The following is a 26,800-nucleotide window of genomic DNA, read 5'->3' as shown; positions in this document are numbered from 1 at the left end:
AACTTGGAAATACTTTGAAATATTCTTTATAATCACTATTATCTTTATATTTGGCTCCCCTTAAGGAGGCTGGCTGAAGGGTGGGAGGTGGGCGGGGTTTTTTTATATATGCAAAAAAATTGTTTCTTTTTCTGTTATGTTTGATTGTAAGTTGTCAAAATTCTTTTAAATAAAGTTTTCAAAAAATAAGGTTGTTTGTTATGGGTCATGATGCAAATTCCATTCAGTCTGGTTCAGTGAGAGCATTAAGTTATCTTTCTTCTAATCTTCGTTGTCATCCATGATTAACTACATTAAGAAAGCATGGTACATTAAAGAGTTATGTTGAAGTAGTTAAGACATGGGTAAGGATGAATTTAAAAAGAGCCACATTGCCAAACCATGCAAATAACAAGTAACTAGGGCTGTATAGAGTTCACTACACAGCACAAACAGTAGAATCAGTGTGCAAAGAAACTTAGGTAATGCTGGACTGACCACATCTTGTGTACCATAATTATTTGTAACTGTTGAGACGCCAATGCAGGAAGTACTACTGCATAAAGAAAACCATGTGGTTGACCCATTCTGCAAAATCTGAGCTACTCCTTCATTGACATCAGTGACAATTTCTCTTTTCATGTTTTTATTTTATCTGCTAAAGTTAGTTTTCACAGTCCCATCTTTTCACTCAGCAGTGGTCTTCAGTGCACAAGCCAATTTTAATTTCACCTCGATCATTTATTTCCTTGTGATGTTCAGAGTTCTTCTATCCACTGCACTTGCTGTTTCCTGAAATAAACCCATAATGTCATGCACCACCTACTATCTTCTCACCACATCCATTACATGCAAAACTTATTTTCAGGCAAGATCACAAAATTCCAAGTAATGAAATCTTTATTGTTCCTCTTAAACCTATTTTACAAAAGGAACTCTCAATTACCCCATTTTAGAATTGTGAATCATTTCATTATTTTCACTTTCCATGATTACTCTTGTAATAGGAGCAGGAGTCGGCCATCCAGCTCTTCGAGCCTGTTCTGCCATTCAATGAGATCGTCGCTGATCTGATCTCCACCTACCTGCCTTTTCCCATATCCCTTAAAACCACTATTTTGTCAAAATCTTTCCAACATTGTCTTAAATATAATTACTGAGGTAGCGTCCACTGCTTCAATGGACAGCAAATTCTATAGAATGCACCACTTTCTGGGGAAAAAAAAGGTTCCTCCTTATCTCCATCCTAAATCTACTATCCTGGATCTTGAGGCTATGTACCCTGGTTCTAATCTCCCCCAACCAATGGGATCAACTTGCCTACCTCTATCTTACCTATAGTTTTCATGATTTTATATGCTTGTATCAGATCTCCACTCATTGTTCTAAATTCCAGCAAGTACAGTCCCAGACAATATTGATACTGTATTCATATTGGAGAAGTTACAATGTTATGTCTAAAGGAGCTAATGCTTTCCTGGAGTAACACTGGAAAAATTTAATGATTCATTTATGTATTATTTCAGCACTAGACTGGGGTGGACCACGCAGGGAATGGTTTGAGTTAACCTGTAAAGCCCTCTTTGATACAAGTAATGCCTTGTTCATACACTTCAGTGACAATAACCAGGGGCTGGTGAGTGTACATATAAAATATTAAAACATTTTCCCTGTTACAGTTTACTTTTAGATGATAATAAAATTACTGTATATCAAACTCCAGGCAGTCATATTTGCAGTTTGAACAAATATTTTAATTGTAGTGATTGGTGAATGGTGGAATTGTGAATTCTTTCAGCTTGTTAAATATTGCATGAAAGCCTCTTAACTGGTTTTAAGAACTCTACACAATAAGTTTAAAGCAATTTCTCATGAAGGATATTAACAATTCAGTAATAATGAATATTAAACTCCACTTTTCACTTCAGAATAGGGATAATTGCTTATTTGGTTATTTTCGTGGAAACATCCCTGCGTGAGAGATGTAGGTGTCAGCCAAGGCCAAGTAGGAATATTTGAGTTTCTGTCTGAGAATTTAATTTTAACATTCAAGACCAGCATTCTAGTGAAGCGCTGGGGTTCAACATGGCTGAGGTCTTGTCTTTCTGGGGATGTTAAACGCAGGCTTTTTATGTCCTCTTAAATAAAATTAAAACAACCCATTAAAGGAAGAACTCTGGAGTTTTTCCCACGTTCTGGTAAATATTTATCCCTCCCATCATTAATGCAACTTCTTACCGATCAGCCATCTTATATCTGCTGGTAAATCCTTCCTCTGCTTCAGTTGACTGCAGTGTTTTCCAACTCTGTCAAACTGTTTCCAGGATGATGAAGAACTTTGACACATCCAGAAATTTTAAAAAGCATTACGGTATTTAAATAAAAATGTATTTCTTCTTTGCCACATGTTCACTTAAATGCAGGAAAGATTCCAAATTGAAAGGAGTGCAGAGAATGATTTACTAGGATGTTGTCAGGAGCTGAGAAACTGAGTTACAGGAAAAGGTTGAACAGGTGTTATGAGCCCAGAGGACCCCAAAACCCAGCAGCAATAGATATTCACCAAGACAAATAGTTACTTAACAAAAGTTGCTTTTAATTACCTTTAAACATGAAAACCGGATCAAACTTTAACTTATTACTATTAACTAACCTAACTTAACCCCCCCCCCTTCTAATTCTAAGCACATGTGTATGTAATGTGTGTGTGTGAGTTCAGAAAAGTTCACAGTCCAATCTCACTTCTCATTACTCCAAGTTCACTGGTTTCAGGCAATTCTTAAACTGTGCACAGAATTTAACATTTATGAAGTTCACCAGGCTTTGGTGCTTGAAGGGTAAATGGTTACCGCTCAGGAAGGTTCTTGTCAGTTTACAGAGAGATTTGTTGTTCGCTGGACACCCACAACTCATTCCTTTTTTAATCAGCCACGTCAATGTCTTGCCGAATAAACTTGACCCATCAGGATTTTCTAGATGGTAACCTCTTTCTTTCAGGTCACCACAGAGTTCCTTTTTGTTTCTCTTTTTTCAAGTGAAACATTAGGCAGCCAGTCCTCTCCTCTTGCATGAACCACAAAGGCTTTGACCAGGTTGAAGTAAGCACTCACAACCTGTTTTCCAAATGAGGTTTTTCCACAAGCTTTCCAGCTTGTCCTATTCCAGTCCCAGCTGCTGCTGCTGGCTGTAAAACTGCTGAACTGAATTCTCTCTCTGCTTGCAAAACCATATGACCCTCTTAGAACAGAAAACTGCACTCCCAGACGGCGGCTCCAACAAGTTCTTTCATCTGTTGCCTTTTTGTAAACAACAATCCATTAGTGAAGTCTCTTGGGCACACTCCAAAGCTTTTGCAAAGGCTCTTGGCCCTGACATGTCTAGCATGAGCAGAGCTCCAGTTTTTTTAAATAAGGTCTGTTTTAAAGTGTTTGTATGTGACCAATACTAAAAAACCTGCCTCAATTTATCTCTCAAAAGCATCTATATACAATACAAACACAACATAATCTGTCACAACATCACCTGTAGATGAATGAGGGGAGTTTTAAATAGACGCGTGCATAATTATGATGGGTATAGATAGAGTAAATGCTTTTACCACTGAGTTTAGGTGAGTTACAAAGGAGAGGACGTGGGTTAATGGTGAAAGGGGAGAAGTTTAGGGGGATCATTCAGTGAATTCTTCACACAGTGTGGTGGGAGTATGGAACAAACAGCTGAAATGGTGAATGTGGGCTTAATTTTAACATTTAAGAAAAATTTGGATAGGTACATTTTTGGGAGGAATATGGACTGGGTGCAGTTAGTGGGACAAAGCAGAATAATAGTTCCATGCAGTCCAGAAGAGCTGAAAGACCTGTTTTGCTCTGCTCTAAATGTTCTGTGAATCTGGACACCAAGGCCATACTATTCATAAACCATCTTGAACTGATTAGCGACAATAACCAAAATTGTTTCAACCTGCTGAGTGTTTTCAGAATTTTCATCTTTTTATTAGTTCAGATTTCCAGAATTTAAAAAAATTCATTTTGGTTAATTAATAACCAGGATTATTTTGCCTATGCAGGTTCACCCAAACCCAGAACGGCCATCTCATCTCCGACCAAAGCTATACGAGTTTGCAGGGAAACTAGTTGGAAAGTGCTTGTATGAATCCTCCTTAGGTGGGGCTTATAAACAGCTGGTTTGCGCTCGCTTTACCCGTTCCTTCTTGGCACAAATTATTGGACTTAGGATGCACTACAAGGTAATGTATTTATGGTTAAAATTTATTTTTGTGGCTTTGCCATACACTGTCTTTCATTAGTTATTAGACATTAACAAGAGTAAAACATGAAAATCTGGAGACACCGTGATTGAAGATAAAACACAATGCTGGAGAAACTCCACAGGTCAAACTGTGTTCTTTATATGGCAAAGATAGAGATGCACAACCAGTGTTGCGGACTTGAGCACTTCATCGAGTTACTGTTTGACCTGCTGAGTTTCTCCAGCATTGTGTTCTTACGTGGATATGAACAATTTGGTTTTGTGAAAGAAACAGGCATTCCTAACTGAACCCCAATTTTCCTCACATTTCCATCAACTTCCCCTACATTCTACCATTCATCTACATGCCAGGGCATTTAAAAAAAAGAAGAGTGGCCAATTAACTTGCATGCTTTTTGAGGATGTGGGAGAAAACCGATGCACCTGCAGGAAGCCCAAGTGGTTATAGGAAACGTGTGTAAACGCTAGTCATCCAGTACTGGAGGTCAGCTTCGAACCTAGCTGGCTGGAGCTGCAAGCTAGCAGCTCTACTAAGTGTAGCACCGTGTTGCTTCTTTGTTAATGGGTTTGTGCTCTCTTTGGCCTGAGATGATAACAATTTCTCTTCAAAGGTGCTGGCTGAGCGCCAGCATTTCCTGTTTTTAGTTTCTTATTTGCAGAAGCTCCAGTATTTTGCTTTTGCAATACATCCAAGTGAGTTCAGAGCAACCTGTCAGGACTTTGGATAAGCTCATCATTGCTTGCTGTGGTGATACGTGATGTAAAGTGGCTTCATCTTTTTAATATATATATATAACTCTTATTTCCATCTGAACTCTAACAAGGCCCAGTCCTGCCTGTAAGGCGAGCTTTTCAATTCTGTAAAGGCTCTGATTGTAGACTCTTGCTTGTAAGCCTCACTCCATGCCCTGACCCTTTTCTATATATCTGCAATTGAAGCTAATGGCTATTTCCAGCAATGGAGCTTCAGATTATTCAGAGAGTAACATTTCAGATACAAGTGAACTGAATGAGAGAGATACTTGGTGGATAAATGCATTTTGTCGAAAGCCTTGCATTTCTATATTTAGAGTGTGTGCATATTAAATAATGCATGAGATTTTGGAAATGCGCATTGATTTCTTGGTTTGCAGTCTGCATTTGATTTTTACTTTGCGTATCGAGTCATGGGATAGGTCAGAGAATTTGGGCTATTATTTTAGCTACACTAAGGAAGAGGACTTGGCAAACTCGTACTGTATTAACAATAGAGTCAGTGATGGTTTTTTAGAAAAAATGTAATTTTCCAATATCCATGTCTTTTATGTTTTGCCAAGCACCAAGGTGAGGCCTTTGTGAAGCAGTTAAGAAATCATCTCCACCTTAACACTTCTTTTCACAGTATTTTGCAACGGATGATCCAGAATTCTACAAAAGTAAAGTTTGTTACCTTTTGAAGAATGATGTGAGTGAAATGGATCTTGTGTTTGCTGAGGAAAAATATAACAAATCGGGACATTTAGAAAAGGTAAATAAGGGCAATAAACTCACACGAGAGCATTGTCTGAAATGGAATTTAATGTGCTTTTTTGCTATGTGAAAGAAATCATCTTGGGTCATTTACTTTATTGTAACACTTCATCATCTTCCGAGTCACAATGAAGCCAATCCCTTACCCCTGATTACACAGTTCCTTTACCCACTATCCACACATCCCTTCCACCGTACCTCTTTCCATCAGAAACCATCCCTCCCTCACATGGTTCCATCAATCTCCTTCCTACAGCAGTTAAGCAAAGTTGGCAGATGCTGTGATTGTAGAGTAAAACCCCTGGTATTCTGCACCTATGGGGATTGGCAGATGCCAGTTAAGTGTATTTTCCAGTTTTTTGAAATTGCGTGATTGGCAAACTAACGATGAGGTGAAACAGTTTTAAACTTGTATTTTTTTTAACCTATTTATATTCTGCAATTCTTTACCAGTTGCTTGAATTCCAGATACCAGGAGTTTTACTGTAGTTCACTGCACAGAAGTGGTGGAGAAACTCAGCAGATTTGCTGCGTTCTTTATGTAGTAAAGATATTTAACTGACATTTCAAGCCTGAGCATGTCGTCAAGGTATCTGTCTCCACCTACACCCTCTGCTCCTCCCTTCCATCTGCACCCTCCTTTTTGTTCTTTAAGCTGCTTCCACCTATCATAGCTCCGAACTCCACGTCACCTGGCTCCATCTGCCCAACATCCCGGACAGCAAAGATGCATGCATCAGGATGCTCTTTATCAACAAAAGTCCCCTCAAAACTGATCAGCAAACTCCAAGACTTGGGAGTTAACACTCCACTGTGTAATTGGATCATGGATTTCCTCACCTCCAGATCACAATCAATGAGGATCAGTAAGAAGCAAGCACACAGTGCTGGAGAAACTCAGTAGGCCGAACAGTGATCTTTCTAAAGCAAAGATAAAGATACATAATCAGCATTTCGAGCTCGAGCCCTTCAAGGTAAACACACCAGAATGCTGGAGGAACTTGGACGGTCTTTTCAGCATCTAAAGGAGTTACAAAGATGTATTGACCTTTCGGGCCTGAGCCCTTTATCAAGGAAAAATCAGAAAAGGCGGAAAGTCTCAAAATTCAAACAATAGAGGAGGAATCCAACCAACAAAAGGTGTTAATTGAATATGATAAGGGAGGATGTGATAAAGGATTCAGGAAATGGGGAGACAACAGAGGGAAAAAGGGGGTTGGGGTGGGGTTTAATGGAGGCCAGAGAAGTCAATGTTAATGCCATTCGGTTCGAGGATGCTCAGTCGGAAGATGAGGTGTTGTTCCTCCAGTTTACAGGTGGTTTCAGTCTGGCAGTGGATGAGACCATGGGCGGACATGTCGGCAAGGGAATGGGATGGGGAATTGAAATGGATGGCCACTGGGAGATCCACACCATTGTGGCGGACAGAGCCGAGGTGCCCAACAAAACGATCTCCCGCTCTGTCCAATCTCTCCAGTGTACCTTCATCAAGGTAAGAACATCCCCACAATCTTCATCGGTACCAGAGCACCATGGGGCTATGTTCTTAGCCTTGTGATCTACTCACTTTAGACCTAAAACTGCGCGGCTTGGTAAGACAACAATACCATATACAAATTTGCTGACGGTACCACAATAGTAGGTTGTATAAAGGGGACGATGAGTCAGTGTACAGGAGGGAGATTGGAAACTTTGCTGAATGGTGTACTAACAACAACCTCACACTCGAAGAGCTGATTGTGGACTACAGGAGGGGAAATATAAGGTGTATGATCCACTGATCATTTGGGGGAATCAGAGGTGGAGTGGGTGAGCAAATTTAACTTCCTGGCCGTCACCATAACAGAGAACTTTGCCTGAACCACAAATGTCATGGTGAAGAAAACGTGTCAGCACCTCTACTTTCTTAGGAGTTTGTGGAGGTTTAGTATGACATTGAAAACCTTGGCAACCTTCTACAGATGTGTAGTGGAAAGTGTGCTGACTGGCTACATCGTGGCCTGTCACGGAGGCACCAATACCTCTGAGCAGAAAGCCCTCACTAAAGGTAGTGGACGCAGCCCAATACATCACAGGCGAAATTCTCCCCACCATCAAGAAAATGTACATGAAGCACTGCCATCGGAGAGCAGCAGCAATCATCAAGGATGCACACCTCCCAGGTCGGACTCTGTTCTCGCTGTAGCCAAAGGAAAAAAGTATAGGTGCGGCATGGTTTGCGTAGTGGTTGCGCAATGCTGTTACAGCACCAGCGATCAGGACCAGAGCCCGTCTATGAGGAGTTGGTACGTTCTCCCCATGTCTGCATGGGTTTTCCCTGGGGGCACTGATTTCCTCCCACTGTTCAAAACAAACCGGGATTGTAGGTTAATTGGGCGGTATGGGCTCGTGGGCCAAAATGCCCTATTACCGCGCTGTATTAAATTTATAGACCCATATCACCAAGTTCAGGAACAACTGGTACCCCTCCACCATCAGACTCCTAAATCAGACCTTGATGAAGGTGTCAAGCCTGAAACATTGGTTTTGTATCTTTATCTAAATTGCACTATTTGACTTGCATTGTGTTTGACTTTTTTTTAAACTCAGAGACTCATTTAAGGACTCTTACTTTGCACTTTATTTACTATGGAATATTTAATTTTTGTATTGCTCAATCAGCTATTTTGCACTTTCTTCTTGTTTACACCTGCACTCTTTTGTATGTGTCTTCTTTTTTGGAGAACAGTTTTTTTTTCGCATTACCGATCAGTAGAAATTTTTTCCTGGCAAGCAGGAAAAAAAATCTCAGGGCTGTCTGAGATGTCAGGTATGTGCTCTGACAATATATCTGAACTTTGATTCCGTCAACGCTCGGTTCACCTATCACTCACTGAACCCCCCACCTCTCTTTAATATCGCCTGTCTTTTCTCCCCTTTTTCATTCCTGTAGCAGGGTTTCAATCTGTAAACATCGATTGCCCATTACCATTCATGAATGCTGCCTGCCCCACTGAGTTCCTGCAGCAATTTGCAGTCTCGTGTGTGTCTAACCCCCTTGGACTTGATCAATTAAAATTAGTTTTAAATTCTTGCCTGTTTGAGAAGCAGCCCATTACTCCCAGGCAGCATCCTATAAAATGAACTCCATTTATATTCAAATACACCAAAGTGCTGGAGAAACTCAGCAAGTTGCGCAGTGTTTGTTACGTAGCAAAGATGTGTCACCAATCTCCACTGTGACACTTATTATGTGCCTTTAGGACAAGGATTTAAGGTGATTGGGTAAAGAATCCAACGTGATTTAAAAAAAACATGAATAAGTTGCCCTCCAGAATTAGTTACTTGAAATGTTGGTGGAAGAAGATTCTATAGAAACCCTCAAAACACAACTGTTAAAGATTGCAGGTCGAAGGAGAAAAATGTGCAATGAGACTGACTGGATAGTTCCAACAAAGAGGCAACACCACAAGAACGATGGATAGAATGGCTCCCACTCTGCTTCCAATGGCTGTGCATAATACAAAAAAAGTAGACTTAAAGATGTGTAAAATAAAAATTAGTGCACTGCCTTTATAGTTACAGTATCTCAGCTTTATTTGTATTTGTCCAAGACCGTGTAGTCCATCATGCCAGCTCAGTGTATTCTTAATGGCTCTTATTTCTCCCTAAATATTTCTCTATAAATATTTCTCTATAATGTGTTCTCACTTTCATGTCCACCATCTCACCTTGCTTTTCCTGCCACCCACCTACACTTCCAGAGCCAATTAACATGTGACTGGAAGCTGAATCCCCTGAGGGAGACTCGTTCAGTCACAGGGAGAACGGGCAAACTCCACACATACAGCAACCAGGGTCATGATAAGCAGGTGCTGGCTGTCCATCTTATATATGCCTCTCGGAATCTTGTAGTCCTCTATGAAGATACCTCCCATCCTTCTTTGCTCCAAAGAGAAAAGTCCTAGCTCTCCCAACCTTGCCTCATAAGGCTTATTTTTTAAATCCAGGCAACATCCTGGGAAAGAAGGCGAGGACGGGGTACTGAACTTTAAGATCAGCCATGATCTCGTTGAATGGCGGAGCAGGCTCGAAGGGTCGAATGACCTACTCCTGCTCCTATCTTCTATGTTTCTATGTTTAAATCTCCTCTCCATAGCTTCCACATCCTTCCTATCATGAGGTGACTAGAACTGAACACCAGAGATTCATAGAGTTGCTTTGCACTTGCCCCTTATTCTGACCCCTTGGATCCAATCCGCCATTTAGCCTCACTGATTCTACTGGCAACATGAACAAGAAAGCTTCTGCATTTCTTCTTTTGGATCATCACTCTGGGTGTATCTATTTATTTTCAGGTGATCGAGCTAATAGCTGGAGGTGCACAGGTACCAGTAACCAATGACAATAAAATATTCTACCTGAACATGCTTGCACAATACAGGCTAGCCAATCAAGTGCGCCAGGAAGTGGAGTGTTTCCTTAAAGGTAAGGTGCGGCTTTGTGGTGTTTTGTTGAGAGGTTGGTGAAGTTGAGCATAATTGGTTTATCAGATCACTGTGCAGAATATAAAGAACAGTGTTCACACATCTTTCATGGATTATTTGTTAATATAATTAATCATGTGCAGTATTTTGTCGAGTTTCTCTGAGCACCCAAATACCATCTTGGATTTGGCCACTGTGTATTTGCTGAGTGAGCATGTCACTTTGGGCAATCCACTGGCCTAGTTTTAAGAACAATGCTACAGTTATTGTTTTCCACTTCGTGGGTAATCCTTCTACCCCAGCGTCATCTTCACTGCATGTTTATCACCTTGTGCCTTATTGAAGTTGAGTAAGATATTGGTGAGGCCAAATTTGGAATATTGTCTGTAGTTTTGGTCACCGAATTATAGGAAGGATATCAACAAAATAGAGAGAATGCAGAGGAGGTTTACGAGAACGTTGCCGGGGTTTCAGGGTTTGAATTACAGGGAAAGATTGAACAGGCTGTGACTTTATTCTCTGGAGCGTAGAAGATTGAGGGGTGATTTGATAGAGGTATTTAAAATTATGAGGGGGAACAGATAGAGTCAATGTGGACAGGGTTTTTCCATTGAGAGTGGGGGAGATTCAAACAAGAGGACGTGGATTGAGATTGAAGGGGAAAATGTTTAGGGGAAGCATGAGGGGGAATTTCTTCACTCAGAGAGTGGTGGGAGTGGAGAATAAGTTTCCAGCTTAAGCGGGTTCGATTTTAATATTTAAGGAAAAGTTGGATAGGTTTATGGACGAGAGGGGCATGGATGATTATGAGCCAGTGCGGGTCAATGGGACTAGGTGGGAGAAGGAGTTCGGCATGGACTAGAAGGGCTGAACTGGCCTGTTTCTGTGCTGTAATGGTTATGTGGTCTTAAACTCTTCATATTCCAGTGGTGTAAGGAGGAACATTAATGGTCACTGGAGCAACTCAGCCCTTTTTGTGAGTTTATATTCAGACACAGTTTAAAACAAAAAGGTCTGTTATCCGGAATTCAAGCATCGGCAGCCTCAAGCAAATGGCAAAAAAAAACACAGAAAATAAATAGGTGAAAAAAAAACATTTAAAATTGGCACGCCTTACTGTTAGTTTGCTAATCATGGAACACACGATCTCAAGCAACTAGAAAATTAATTTATCTGGCATCTACCAATCCATATAGGTGCCGAATACTGGCTTTTTTCTGTATTTGATTTAAACAGGGCTTTGTTAAATCACACCTGAATACCGAGTGTCCTTTTGGTGTCTGTACCTTGGGAAGAATATACATAGAATCAGCCCTGCATAGATTAGTATATCAATTCTTATTTTGTGTGAATGTTCTGTGAGAAAAAGTAGAATATGATTGGCTTGTATTCACTGAAATTTAGAAGATAATGTAATGAAATCTGGGCCGCGTGTGATATTCCCTCAGACCTTGAGTGAGACTAGTGTAGAAATTTGTAGGGGCCTTGGGAGATATATTCAAAATGTCCTTAGCCAAGGGTGAGGTGCCAGAGGATTGGAGGTAGCTCATGTTGTCCCATTGTTTAAAAAAGGCTCCAAAAATAAACCAGATTATTATAGGCCAGTAAGTCTGACATCAGTAGTAGGTAAATTATTGGAAGGAGTTCTGAGAGATAGGATATATAGGTATTTGGACAGCCATGGACTGATTAAGGATAGTCCATATAGCCTTGTGCGTGGTAGGTTGTGTTTAACAAATCTTGTAGAGTTTTTTGAGGAAATTACCAAGAAGATAGATGAAGGAAAGCCTGTGGATGTTGTCTTCACGGACTTTAGTAAGGCCTTCGACAAGATCCACATAGGAGGTTAGTTCAGAAAGTTACATAGAGGGTTTATAAACTGAATTCAAAATTGGCTTTGTGGGAGAAAACAGAGTGGTGGTGGATGGTTGTTTCTCAGACTCCAGGCCTGTGACTAGTGGTGAGCCTCAGGGATCTGTGTTGGGATCATTGTTGTTTGTTGTCTATATCAATGATCTGGATGATAATGTGGTCAATTGAATCAGCGAGTTTGCTGATGACATTAAGAGAGAGGGGACATTGTGGACAACGATGAAGATTTTCAAAGTTTGCAGAGGGATCTGGACCAACTGGGAGAATGGGCCAAAAAATGGCAGATGGAGTTTAATGCAGACAAGTGTGAGGTGATGCATTTTGGAAGGACAAGCTAAAGTAGGATACTGAGGAGTGCGGAGGAGCAAAGAGATCTGGGAATACAGATACATTGTTCCCTGAAGGTGGCGTGGCAGGTGGATAGGGTTGTGAAGAAAGACTGAGTGTAGGGGTTGGGATGTGATGTTGAAGTTGTTTAAGACATGGGTGAGGCCAAATTTGGATTATTGTGTGCAGTTCTGGGTCACCTAACTACAGGAAGGATATCAACAAGACTGAGAGAGTGCAGAGAAGATTTACTCAGATGTTGCCGGATCTTCAAGAGTCGAGTTACAGGACAAGATTATTCCGTGGAGCGAAGAAGAATGAGGGAGGTTTACAAGATTATGAGAGGTATAGACAGTGGATCCGAGTAGGCCTTTTCCACTTAGATTGGGGGAGATAAATACGAGGGGTCAGAGTTTTGCACTGAAAGGGGAAAGGTTTAGGGGGGAATATTAGGGAAAAGTTCTTTACTCAGAGTGGAAGTGTGGAATGGGCTGCCATCTGAATGCGGGCTTGATCTTTAAAAATTGATAGATACATGGATGGGGGAGGTCTGGAGGGTTATGGAGTGGGAGCTGGTCAGTGGGACTAGCAAAATAGTGGTCGGCACAGACTAAAAGGGCCGAATAGCCTGTTTTCTGTGCTGTAGCTTTCTATGATTCTCAATGTCTGAAATTCTGAGAGGAATTGATGGAGTAGTTGCCCAGATGCTGTTTACTCAGGCTGAAGAATCAAGAAATTGGGGGCATTCTCTGAAGTTAACAAATTGGCTATTTAGAGCTGAGAAGAGCTTAACTTGGTTCAAAGTGGTTAGTGAAACTGTTAGCACAGCAGTTAGCGCAACACTATTACAGCGTCAGCAACTCAAGATCATGCCCGGCGCTGTCTGTAAGGAGTTTGTACATTCTCCCCATGTCTGCATGGATTTCCTCTTGGTGCTGCGGATTGTACATTAATTGGGTGTAATTGAGCAGCACAGCCCTGTGTCTGTGCTGTACGTCTAATTTTATATAAAAAAAACATTCACACTTGTTACCCAAGTGGCCAACAAATGCTCAGTTATTTTCAAATGGCTAGGGAACCAAAGAATAAGGCATATGAATGACAATCATCTGTAGAATCAGCCATGAACATATTGAATAGTGTGGCAAGCTCAAGAGCTTTCAGCTTCAGCTTACTAATGTACAGTTCGGGTTTTTGGGAAATACAAGCTGAGAGATTTCTTCCAAATGCACAGGGGAATGGTGATTTGCATTGCAACGGATTTATTAACGATTTGGAAGCAGTTCATTGCTTGCGTTGTGGTTGGAGAAGGTCTCACTTTGTTTCAAAGGAAGTGCATGCTCCTCCATCTTGGATTTTCCTGGGTGGGCGTTCTGGATAACATGAATGCTGTGAACTCGATGCCAAAGAAAATGTGTACAGGGAAAGACATTAACTGTTGCTTGGGATATTAAAGGAAAGCAAATTCAAGTCACTTTCGTAATGGAAAAAGGTGAGAAGCAGAGGAGTTCTTGCAGCTGCAGTTGCCTAACTTGCACCCATTTTCATTTAATTTTAATTTAGACATGCAGCACAGTAACAGGCCCTTTCGGCCCATGAGCCCCTGCTGCCCAGTTTCATCCAATTGACCTATGACCCCGGTATGTGTTGAATGCTGGGAGGAAACCGGAGCACGCGGAGGAAACTCAGGCAGACGTGGAGAGATGTACAAATTCCTTACAGACACCGTGCGATTGGGACCTCGTTTCCGATTGCTGGCGCTGTAACAGCATTGTGCTAACCGCTACGTTAACCATGCCATACCTCAAATCATCTAAAAGTACTTCTGTCTTGTTAAAGCCAGAACTCAAAGTAATTTTTTTTTTTAATTTGTGTTTTTTTTTCTTTTAGGGTTGAATGAGTTGATTCCTGAAAATCTCTTGGCAATATTTGATGAAAATGAGTTGGAGGTAGGTGACTCACGGGAAGCGGCTCATTTACTGTTATGTGTGACTTTGGACTTTGCTGCTCTGACATTTAGGTGAGTTGATCCCAATGTTATGAAATGTGTTTGCACTTGTTCTGAACACCCTATTTAAAAGAAGTTAAGATTTTTCTGGGAAACTGCAATATATGGTAAATATTCTATTACATGTGGCAATTGTGGTGGTTTTTGTATGAACACCCCTGCTCAAGTGTTAAGGTATCTTTGCTCCTTCAGCAGAAAATGAAGATTCATGTTGGCATATTAGAGTATAAGAGGCCTGAATTGTTTATGTATAGTTGTTAGCATTAAGGTTTTTTTGATTTAGATGCAGTTGGTCACACCCTGTCGGTATAAGTCCAGAATTGTCTGAATTTCCCAGATGAATGTTTTGAGATTATCTCAGTGAAACACGAAAATCTGCAGATTATAATCAAAACACAGGTGTGTTGGAGGACCTCAGCTGGCCTCACAATGTCCACATGAGGTAGAGATACAGTACAATTACTGATGTTTTTCAGGCCTGAGCCCTTCCTCAAGGTATGAGTGGGGGGGAAAAAAAAGACAGGTGTCTGAATTAAAGACTGGGAAAAGAAAGGGGGAAGAATGGGAATGGGGGGGAGGGAGTCCAGGCCAAAGGTGTTAATTGGATAATGATAAGAGGAAAGGTGAGAATTGATTTAGCTCTATGAAAGGACACAGCGGGAAAAGGGAAGAGAGAGAGAGATCTGGAGGAAAAGAGACGGGGTAAGAAGGTGGGAGTTCCAACAGAAGCTGGAGGAGATGATGTTAATGACGTGCAGTTGGAGGTTGCCCAGCTGGAAGATGAGGTGTTGATCCTTCAATTTGCAGGAGGTCTCAGTTTGGCCATGCATGAGACGACGGGAGGCATGTCAGCAAGGAAATGAGGCAGGGAATTTAAATGGGTGGCCACTGGGAGATCTACTCTATTTTGGCAGACAGAGCTGAGTCACTTAATGAAATAATCTCTCAGTCTCGCCCAGTAGAGGAGACCACCATGGGAGCACTGGATGCAGTAGATGACCCATGCAAATTCACAAGTTGCTTCACTTGGAAGGACTGTTTGGGGCCTCCCCCTTCAAACAATGTGGTTTCCCATGTACCACCATCAATTTGGCCCTCACCTGCATGTCCTCCACTGCCCGCACATCTGCCCTGGCCCGCTCTGCCCCCATGCGCAACAAGGACAGGATTCCTCGTCCTCAGTACCTCCCTTCCTCCCTCTCCCGTTCTCCCCCCTTTCTTTCCCCAGCCTTTAATTCAGACATATCTCTTTTTTCACTCAAACCTTGAGTCCAAAATGTCAGTAATATATCTTTACCTCCAACGAACATTGTGAAACTGGCTGAGTTTCTCCAGCATTTCTGTGCTTTAAGATGATCTTCAGCTTTTAAAGAACTCAAATTCATAAGCAGAATACACTCAATTTGGTACAATTTGACCTCTGTAGTTGACTTTTTAAAGGTGTTTTCAGGTGGCAGAATACCCAAATGCGGCTGTCAGGAGGCCACCTGAAAGTGGAGAACCTGGACCCGAGGAGCACTTACCTAACCCTCTTCGGGGAGGTTTATTTTCTGGCTCGGAGCGCGCCCCCTAGGCACCTGAAAGCAGCAAGGCAAAGCGGCTAGCAGCTTTCAGGTGAATAACAGCGGGCAAGCTGTTGACAGTCAGCTGGCGACCCGCCGACACCTACCCTCCCTGCTGCCTGACAGCCCTCTGGTGCGGGACCATGGGGCTGGGGCGGCCGGTGCAGGACTTTGGGCCCCTGACGTCCCGCGCCAGCCCTGTAGTCCAGCACCAGCCACAGTTTGTTGTCAGTTTATAGAGAATGAGGAAGGCTTGTTAGTTGCAGTTAATCTTTCATATTGATTTTTGCGTTCTGGAGAGAGTTCTACATGAGCATCTCTCAACCTTTGTGTCCTTAAACCTGATAAACCGAAACCCGCAAAAATTCTGTCATAAATTATCATTGATCAAGAGCAATGGATACATCAATGGGGAGCAACGCGCAGTGATATTGTCCTGGTGAAAACAAACCAACAACTGTTTTGTGGACGACAATTAAAGTTTATCTCTTTTCCATTATTTTCATGTAGTGCTGCTACAAGCTGCTCCATAAACAAGCCGTGACTACGGCCACAGTCCACAGGAGCCGGCGTTTGTTAGGACGCAGCTCTCTTTCAGCCGGCACGTTCAGGTGACAGAAAGGCGTCTTCTCCACGGCCACCTGAGCGTCCCAGCTGCACACCCCCAGCCGTGTCTGCGGCGCATTATCTGCGTCCGAGGACCTGAAAGTGGCTTAAGAAATGGGGTGCTTGTCGAGTTGAAAGGCTGCCTTTTGGACATAATTCACTCAACTTTGACATGCTTGTCGCTGACATCCTCCCGGAGGGATTAACCTAACTACTTAATCCCCCCCCCCCAATACTAAGCGCAGGTGTGTGTAATGTATATTTAAGATTAGAAAAGTTATTTGGATCACAGTCCAATCTCACTGGTTGCAGGCAATTCTTGTACTATGCACAGAAGTTAGCATTAACAAAGTTCTTTGGTGCTTAACAGGAAAATGTATACTACTCAGGAGGGTTCTTGCTGGTTTTCAGAGAAAGATTCCTTTTCCAGGACATCCGCAACTGATTCCTTCTCAATCAATCTTGGTGATGAAACTTGTCCCATTCAGAGTTCTCCAGATGATCCCCTTTCTTTCAGGTCACCTTTTACGCTGCCAGTCTTCTCAGTTGACCAGGCAGCCTTCCAAAGTTTGCCTGCTTGTCCTTCAGGAACTGATTTCTGTCTCCTCTCTCTCTGTTTCACACCCTCTCTGAGAGCAAAACTGTTCTCCTCTGCCTGCAAAGATCGCTTGCTCTCCCAGGCAAGCTGTGGTCAATACTTTGTTGCCTCCTGCAAAAAGCACTCTGCAAAAGTCCTGCAAATATTCTGTGTTTTAAAATTTGTGTGTGCAAGCTGCTCTAACAATTCCTCCCAAACCACCTCTAAATACTCTGTCACACGAGAGCTAACAGCATAACTCAGTTTTTCTTCAGTTCCCCAGGATTAGTCAAATTGGAGTTGAACTTAAAATGTTTCTATGCTGACTGGATTGCTGCTGGGCCACACAGTTTAGGCAACCATGGGAGTGTTACATTTTGAATGGAGTTATCATGGGAGGTAACATGGCCTGTTTCCGCTCCGAAAATGGTTATATGGTTATACGGATCTACACTATGAAGGAAGCTTAAATTATTCCTATACTAATCACTTAATGCCACTAGATGGCAATAGTGTGACAACAATGAGTTACCGATCTGAGGCGAAGAGTAGCTGCCTCCTATCAACTTTGTACTTGTCCTCAGCTGATTGAGGATTTTAAGAACCATACACCCAAGGATCATCCAGACTGCAGACTTAAATTATGGTGGAAGCATAGCATCAACTGCAAATTGATTGCAATGTGCATTATTACAGATGAAATCCTACAAATTGGGTGGTAAGGTTAGCATAGCGGTTAGTGCAATGCTTTTACAATGCCAGATGCTGGGTTCAAATCCAGCACTGTCTGTAAGGAGTTTCTACGTTCTCCCCCTGTCTCCGTGGGTTTCCTCTGGATGCTTTGGTCCCCCACCTTTCAGTTAATTTGGCTGTTTGGGTGGCATGGGCTCATGGACTGGAAAGGCCTTTTACCATGCTGTATGTCTAAATTAAATTTAAATTATAAAAAATGTATTTAGATACTATATATAATGTGTGTAGTGTACCTTTCAGGCAGTTAAAGCTCATTAAACTTTTTATTTCTCTTCCTCCTTTGGAACCATTTGAAAAATATTAGGTCCACCCTTGCAGTTTAGATCTTTTCGTTCTCCAATGTTTTATGGGTTTTTTTTCTGCTTGCTTTTCTTGGCTCTGATTAGAAGTACCTTCACTTATTTTTAGGTTTTGCCTGCAATTTTGTTGTCCTGCCTTTGCAACTGGCAGCATCTCCTCTTCTGGCCATTTTAAAACCATTGTGATATTTGGAGCCAGAAATCTTAGTACTTTATGGCCCCTGAAACAGAGACACAGACAGTGTGGCACCTGACACATTAGCCTTTTTCTTCTTTTAGCGTGTTGCTGCCTTTTGCATTTCCAGCATTTCAAAATGTTGCTTCCCCCCCCCCCCCATCCCCACCACTGAACTCCAGCAGCTCTTTCACCAATTATTTAAATTTAGACATGCAGCATGGTAACCGGCCCCTTCTGCCCATGAGTCCATGCTGCCCAATTACAGCTAAGTTTTGAACAGTGGGAGGAAACCGGAGCACCCGGAGGAAATCCACACAAACACAGGGAGAATGTACAAACTCATTAGAGACAGTGCGGGAGTTGAACCCTAGGCAAACCATGCCTTGTAATTTCTTACAACTTGTGGGGTTTTTTAAAGCTCCTATCTTGATACAGTAAAACCCCTGGTATCCAGCACCTATGGTAATTGGTAGATGCTGGATAAGTGAATTGTCCAGTTGTGATAGTACAGATCTATCACCAATGTATATAGTGTATATAGTTACAGTATCTAGACTGTGCTTACAGCGATTGGCTGAGAGCTTAGCCACGCCTACTGTCTGGGCCTTAAAGGGTTGTGTCCCTAGCCAGGTCGGATCATTCCGGTCTGGTCGGCCACCTGTGAAGAGTTCCTATCTTTTGCTAATAAAAAGCCTTGGTTTGGATCAACAAGTCTTTGATTCTTTCGACGAGCTCTACACCAGTTGCTTGAGATTGCACGTTGCATGGATTGGTGAACTAATGTTTTAAACTTCCTCTTTTTTTTAACCTATTTCTTTTCATTTTTTTTTGCTTGAATTCCAAATAACAGATATACATATTACAGCTGGATAAAATGTAAAAGGCAGTGGTGTCTTCTTTGGCTTGGCTTCACGGACGAAGATTTATGGAGGGGGTAAAAGTCCACGTCAGCTGCAGGCTCGTTTGTGGCTGACAAGTCCGATGCGGGACAGGCAGACACGGTTGCAGCGGCTGCAGGGGAAAATTGGTGGGTTGGGGTTGGGTGTTGGGTTTTTCTTCCTTTGCCTTTTGTTAGTGAGGTGGGCTCTGCGGTCTTCTTCAAAGGAGGTTGCTGCCCGCCAAACTGTGAGGCGCCAAGATGCACGGTTTAAGGCGATATCAGCCCACTGGCGGTGGTCAATGTGGCAGGCACCAAGAGATTTCTTTAGGCAGTCCTTGTACCTCTTCTTTGGTGCACCTCTGTCACGGTGGCCGGTGGAGAGCTCGCCATATAACACGATCTTGGGAAGGCGATGGTCCTCCATTCTGGAGACGTGACCCACCCAGCGCAGCTGGATCTTCAGCAGCGTGGACTCGATGCTGTCGACCTCTGCCATCTCGAGTACTTCGACGTTAGGGGTGAAAGCGCTCCAATGGATGTTGAGGATGGAGCGGAGACAACGCTGGTGGAAGCGTTCTAGGAGCCGTAGGTGATGCCGGTATTTATGGAAAATAGCACCTATGCCAAGCACTGAAATTGTGCCGTCCCCTCCCCCTCTGTTAAAACTTACTTATTTCAACCCTTTACCCCGTAAATTACTGCTGTTCACAGCACCTTGTATCTTGCAGTCGTGGAGCAAAGGAGATCGCAACAGAATACACTGGATACGATATTCCCACGAAACTGGTTTGGAGGGCATGCAGGATAACATGAGAACAGTAGGAAAGGCCAAGTAGCGCCACCACATCATCCACTCTGCCTTCACTATCTGTCCTCGTGTTATCCTTCACTTCTGTTGCAATCTCCTTTGCTCCACAACTCCAAGATACTATGAACAGTGTTAAATTTTTTTACTTTACGTTCAGAAAACTTGTAAATTCATTTGGTGATGTGTTGGAAGAATTAAGATACAATTACTGTTTGACTTCTTTAATTTACATGTTCCGTAAACATCGATTCAAGGTGATATTATGGTGCTGTTTGACTATTCACCTGATGGACATTGATCTGTTTGCATGGATCTTTAATCTGAATTATGGGTTTGTGGCAATTCAAAAGGTCCAATATTTGAGCCCATGACCCGTTTATTGTAGCACAGTAACGTATGGCGCAACCAGAAGCAACTGATCTGTTTCATCCATTAACAGCACATGCCTAATCGAAGGGAGGCAATTGCATTATTGCGGCCGCTTCAGTCGGCTGTGCAGAGTCAGGTGGCCGAATGCTACATGGGTTAAGGTGACATTTCCATTCAGTACTACAGATTGTCCTCGCCCTCAGCCCGCAAAGTATTATTTATTTATCAGCGTGCTTGCTTTGGGGACTTGCTATTATGGAGCGAGTTGCCTCTCTTGATGTATCAGCGGCAGTCTGCCTTCTCCCCCTAAGCACAACGACTTGCTCAAAATGTGCAGCCCATCATGTTGCTATGTAACTTCCAAACTTGTCCATTGTAAATGAGTTTGAATTACTGTGTTCCTTTAACCATATAACCATATAATAATTACAGCACAGAAACAGGCCAGTTCAGCCCTTCTAGTCCATGCCGAACACCTTCTCCCACCTAGTCCATTGACCCGCACTGGCTCATAACCATCCATGCCCCTCTCGTCCATAAACCTATCCAACTTTTCCTTAAATATTAAAATCGAACCCGCTTAAGCTGGAAACTTATTCTCCACTCCCACCACTCTCTGAGTGAAGAAATTCCCCCTCATGCTTCCCCTAAACATTTTCCCCTTCAATCTCAATCCACGTCCTCTTGTTTGAATCTCCCCCACTCTCAATGTCCACATTGACTCTTATAACTTTAAATACCTCTATCTCTATGATGTGACCATTCACGATGGCCCTTCGTGATGGTGATGTTCCACTAGATGATTTGAGTTGAGTTACATTCCAGTTGAAGATTTTAGCCACAAGTGGAGAGAATGTGTGTGAACAATTATTTTCATAAACTCTACAACCAGTGTTCCTGCCCAAGTTTAACCTGAGAAAACGATGCCACATTCTTTCCTCTCAAAGTGATGGAACAATAAATGTATTAAAAACAGATCACCACACACAAGTTATATTTAATCTAAGTAATATGTACCATTTCTGCACAGGGAATGGGAGAGCTAGTCATTTTCATATACTAGTATAGTACAACTCCGATTATTGGGACTGGGCCCATTTCAGATAAACATTTTTTTTCCCCGGAAGACCAGTCATTTTTTAAAAACAGCCCAGTAGTAACAGCAAATCACTTGTAACAGCGTTTAAACAACAACGAACAACAAGGTAAGTCTTTTAAATCATTAAAATAATGTTTAGTTCTCACCAAAAAAAATGTTGGCCACCACCATTTACTCCCACTTGTGCCAGGAGCCTGGGGGGGGTTCCACTCCTGCCTGGAAGCCCGAGGACCTCAGTCATTTCGGCTCCGAAAAGTATTCAGATAAGTGAGGATTTAAAAAAATATATAATAATTTTGGATAACTGAGGATTTTGTAGAATCTGATTTCAGATAATTCCTCTCTTAAAACCAGTATGCTCTCGCACTCCATCAAACAAGTTGATGATCTATGATGTCCATTATATCCAGAAACTTTGAACAAGAATGAATGGCTGCAAAAACAAAACCTGTCACCAGATAATTTACTGACAGCATCGGTGACACTTCAGGATTTCTTCGAGTAAATTTCTTTCAAATTATAGGTCACGCTTGTTACATAGCAGTTTTGCTTTCAAAGTATAGACACATACGGGATTGACGGACGAGGCTGGGGGAATCAATGAAACTGAAGTGGTTGAGCGTCAGGAGTTAGATCTCAGGCTTACACGGGCACCACTGTAGTGGGGACAGGATCAGCGGTCGGGTTGGTGGGCGACAAGCACAAGGTGAAAGGCGAGGATCAGTGTTGGACTTTTCGTTATTAGGTGGGTGAGGTGAAGACAGTGTGATTCCCCTTTAAGTGACGCCCAGGGAAGGTGCCCTGGCTGCCACATCCTAGATACACCTATGGTAAAAGGTCTTTTGTTTCCACATTTTTCATGGTAAACTTTCAATTAGAAATGGTTTAATGTTATTGTAAACAGGTTATGTGAATCTGTCATTCTGTAATCACCACACCTCCCAGTAGAATTGAATGATTAATCTTAATGGTTCACGCACACCCTCTTTAATACTTGAATTGTGAACACTATTGTGGCAGATCCTCTAGTATCTTAATAAAATGAATGTTCGTAGAGTGATTTCTGTCCACTTTTTAAATCAAGTTGGTAAACCCATTGTGATTCTTACGATTGATTTCTGATCTCCAGCTATTGATGTGTGGCACTGGAAACATTAATGTATCTGACTTCAAGACTCATGCTGTCATTGTTGGGGGATCCTGGCACTTCCGAGAGAAGGTAAGCCTCGACAGGGAGCTGAAATGGCATGGTTGTTTCAGTTTAGACGATAGAAAGTGAAGCTACAATAAGAGATGAGCAGTGGAAGCTTCATGGGTAGAGTTAAGCAATAGAAAAGAATGTTTGGCTCTTGTGAAAAATGTTTCTAACATCCTGTTTGAATTATGAAGTGATAGAATGTAAGGAGCAATGTGTTCCAAAGAACAAAATAGATTTAAGGTACATTTAGTTAATAATCTATATGTGTGGGAGTCATGATGTGATTGTTCTATTCTAAATTAATTCAGCAGGCCAGAGGTGGGTTATATGGACCCTCGAGCTATTCTGCCATTCAATAGGATTATGGATGAGTTTGTGCCTTATCTATTTTCCACGCTGATCCCCATAATCCTCTTCGCTTCATGCCCAAAAAGATCTATTCATATCGACCCTCAACTCTCTGAATTAGACAATCCTCCAACCTTGGGTAAAAAAATAGCTCCACCCATCTCATCCTGAAAGTATTATCTCCAGTTCTCATGTCTTCAAAGTTCAAATTTATTGTCTGAGTACATGCATGACATTACATGAAACCTTGCAATTTTTTTTTCCCTGCGGGCCAGACAGAATTTCTAAATTACTGGTAAATGTAAACTGTACTCAAGAAGAAAGAAATGTAAACGAAAGAAAGAAATTTCTAACAAACTATGCAATGCAGAAATATAAATATTCAGTAATAAATAAGAAGCAATGTAAGACTACTTAAATGATTCTCTGAGTATTGTTCTGGAGTCTGATGGTTGAGGGGTTTGCACTATTCTTGAACCTGGAGCTACAAGTCCTGTGGCACCTGTACCTCCCTGATGGCAGCTGCGAGCCTCTGGTTGCTAGCAGAGTTGCTGGGAAACTGCAGGCATTTGGAAGAGATATTCACAAAATCTCTGACTCGTTGACAGCCAGTTCAATCTATCAGCATGGTTGAACCAGCAATCAAAGCATTCCTAAGGGTGAGGCTTCTTTGAGCAGTAGCGTGTAATGGGAGGTCCAGCCCAGATACCTTGGTATCTCAAAGAGCATGTCAGAGACATGTTCAGGAACCAAGTTGGCTCTTTGAACATTGTAAGTTCAGACCAACCCTGGGCAGCTCTGGGCTTCCAGGAAGCTGCAGTTAACATATTTTAAATGATGCAAAACTAATAAACAGTGTCCAGAGGGATTTGACCTGGTGGTTGCTCATTGACAAAACCTGCAAGTATGCCAGGCAATTAGGAATGTGAATGGAATTGCAGGTGGTTTATTGCAAGGTATCCGCGGCAAAGTAAGGTAGATAAATGAAGGTTGATTTTGGTGGTTCTCATTTACAGCCCCAGATGCAGTTTTCACCTCTATTGCAAAATAGATGTATTTTTCTTGGACCCATGCAGAATAAATAGGTTGACTGGGTTCAAAGTTTCCTTCTGTTTTCATATAATAATACAAAATAAATGTAATATTCATGATATCCTTCAACTTTTGTCTGCTGTAAAGGCAAATAGTTCCCATGAAACACTGAGTGGCCGTGGCTCAGATGTGGCCCAGCTGAGGAGACAGTCCTTTGATTAACTTACTCTTCCTGAAATTCAGATGCGGGAAATGATTTTGAGAAGATGGAGGGATTGGCAGTGAAGATGATGACAGGCTGCTTTGAATATTTGGGAAATACGCAGACATTCAAATTCTTTGAACATTAAATGAACAGGTACTTGCGTAGGAAAGTTGTAGAACAATGAAGGCCTAATACAGGGATTCGTGTGGATAGGCTTCATGGATGGATTGGGTGAGCAGGGCCAAAATGCCTTGTTTCTGTGCTGTTTGATTCTTTGATTCTAATTGTCAGCTGGAAGTTACTTTCTGTCTGCCAAATAATTTTGTGGAGGCTGTATGCCACCAATTAGGTCAGATTTGCTTCAAGGAGCTCATTGCTCTTGGCAAATCCATGTCAGGTAAGTGAGGGCATTGTTGGTATATTGCAAGAGTCAATGTTTTGGTTCTGAATCACCATAACTGAGGTGGATATCGAGCCGAACCAAAATAAATGCCAGATTTTTTTTCATTGACAAATTGACAAGCCTTAACTCACTTTCCCTGCCGCTTCTCCCTTTCCCTCCCCCCACCACAGGTTATGAAGTGGTTCTGGACAGTGGTGTCCAGTTTCACTCAAGAGGAACTCGCTCGATTGTTGCAGTTCACAACAGGCTCTTCCCAGCTGCCGCCGGGAGGATTTGTGGCAATGTGCCCATCTTTTCAGATCATTGCAGCACCCACGCAAAGTACCTTGCCCACGGCTCATACTTGGTGAGTAGTTTAGCGGAAGGGATGCAACCTGGTGCAGATGTGGATAATGGCATGTAATGATATATTTGGTGCTGTAAATGGCAATGTTATTTCCCTCCTCCCATCACAACTATCACCTGTAACCACATCTCCAGGTAGTTAAGGTGAGAGGGGAGACATTTGAGAAGGATCAGAGTAGGAACTTTTTCACCCAGAGGGCGGACCATATTTGGAAACAAGCTGCAAGAGCTGCAGTTGTGACACAATTTTAATATTCAAGTTGCATTTGAACAGACATATGGATAGCAAAAGCTGAGAAGGATAAGAACCAAATGCAGGCTGCTGGGACGAGAATGCCAACTTGGTCATGGTTGAGTTGGGCCACAGAGCTTATTAGTTAAAAACATACAGAAATGCTGGAGGAACTCAGCTGGTCTCACAGCGTACTTAGGAGGTACGTACGCTGAGGAGGTAAACCGACATTTCAGGCCTGAGCCCTTCTTCAAGGGCAAGCAAGCGTCTTAATTAAAGACGAGTGATTAAAGGGGCAGGATGGGAGGGGGAGGAGTCCAGACTTAACAACCAAAAGGTGTTAATTGGATATGATAAGAGAATTTTGGCTCTGTGAAAGGAGATTGAGGGAAAAGGGAAGAGAGAGAGAGAGCTAGGGAAAAGCCATCAAGGGGAAGAAGATGGGGTTGGGGGTTTTAATGAAAACTGGAGAATTTGATGTTTATCCCATCGGGTTGGAGGGTACCCAGATAGAAAATTAAGTATTGTTCCTCCATTTTTCGGGTGGTCTCAGTTTGGCAGTGCGTGAGACCAACGCAGACATGTCAGCAAGGGAATGGAACAGGGAATTGAAATGGGTGGCCACTGGGAGATCCACACTATTGTGGCAGACAGAGCCAAGGTGCTCAACAAAGTGATCTTCTAGTCTCACTCTTGTAGACGAGACTGATGTACAGGAAGTCTTCCTCAGGTGGTGGTCTGGGATCAGTGTCCATTGGCCATGCCAATAGGATGAAACATCTGATGTCCAAATTAAATGTGTTCCTCCCTGTGAACTGGAACATTGAAATAGAGGAGCCAATGAGGAAAGATGGAGGGAGAAGAAGGAGCGAGTAATGTGGATGGCAATGAAAAGGAGAACAGAATGGGCAGAAATAGGAGGTGATATAAGAATTGAGAGAAAAAGGAGAATTATTAAAATAATAGAGATGTTGTACAATCTACTAACAGTTAATTATCTTTTTAAATTGAACAAATGATCAGGCTAGTTATCTTCCCCCGACACTATCCCGCCCACCACCCCCAAACCCCAGTCCTAATATGTGTGGTGCTGAGTAAATTGTAAAAGCACGCAGAAATGCTAGAGGAACTCAGCCAGTCTCGCAGCATCCATTGGAGGTAAAGATGTATAGTACAATTCCGATTATCCAAAATGGACAGGACCAGGCCTATTTCGGATAAACAGTTTTATCGGAGAACCAGTCATCCCAGTAGCAACAACAAATCGTTTGTAACAATGTTTAAACAACAGCAAAAAAAATTGAGGGAAAGATTTTTAAGTATTAAAATAATATTTAATTCTCAGCAACAAAAAAAACCGATCACCCACACTTCCCCACCGAGGCCCTGCATGTGCTGGGAGCTTGGCAGCTTGAGTTCCCTGCTGCTGCTGGGAGCCCGAGGTCCGCTGCAGCCATGACTGGGAGCCCGACGTTC

At 42.3% G+C, this 26,800-nt stretch overlaps 1 protein-coding gene and 1 long non-coding RNA gene across 3 annotated transcripts in view; one reads left to right on the top strand and one right to left on the bottom strand.

Moving 5' to 3' along the window:
* Positions 1–26,800, top strand: part of arel1 (apoptosis resistant E3 ubiquitin protein ligase 1) — a 104,235-nt gene that overhangs the window by 63,205 nt on the left and 14,230 nt on the right. The window contains exons 14-20 of one of the 2 annotated variants that reach the window (XM_069916103.1): positions 1,506–1,615; positions 4,046–4,225; positions 5,630–5,755; positions 10,095–10,224; positions 14,313–14,371; positions 22,691–22,780; positions 24,918–25,093. In XM_069916103.1, coding sequence (XP_069772204.1) covers positions 1,506–1,615; positions 4,046–4,225; positions 5,630–5,755; positions 10,095–10,224; positions 14,313–14,371; positions 22,691–22,780; positions 24,918–25,093 — 871 coding nt within the window. Of the gene's footprint in view, positions 1–1,505; positions 1,616–4,045; positions 4,226–5,629; positions 5,756–10,094; positions 10,225–14,312; positions 14,443–22,690; positions 22,781–24,917; positions 25,094–26,800 lie in introns of those variants that run through there. The other variant, XM_069916104.1, reaches the window with a different exon arrangement.
* Positions 643–26,800, bottom strand: part of LOC138753281 (uncharacterized) — a 110,892-nt gene continuing 84,734 nt past the window's right edge. Inside the window, exon 3 of the long non-coding RNA XR_011351072.1 lies at positions 643–771. This is a non-coding gene — a long non-coding RNA (uncharacterized lncRNA). The remainder of the gene's footprint in view (positions 772–26,800) is intronic.

Source organism: Narcine bancroftii, chromosome 2 (genome assembly GCF_036971445.1).
Source record: "Narcine bancroftii isolate sNarBan1 chromosome 2, sNarBan1.hap1, whole genome shotgun sequence".
NCBI classification, from domain to species: domain Eukaryota; kingdom Metazoa; phylum Chordata; class Chondrichthyes; order Torpediniformes; family Narcinidae; genus Narcine; species Narcine bancroftii.
This window is presented reverse-complemented; position numbering and strand designations above follow the sequence as displayed.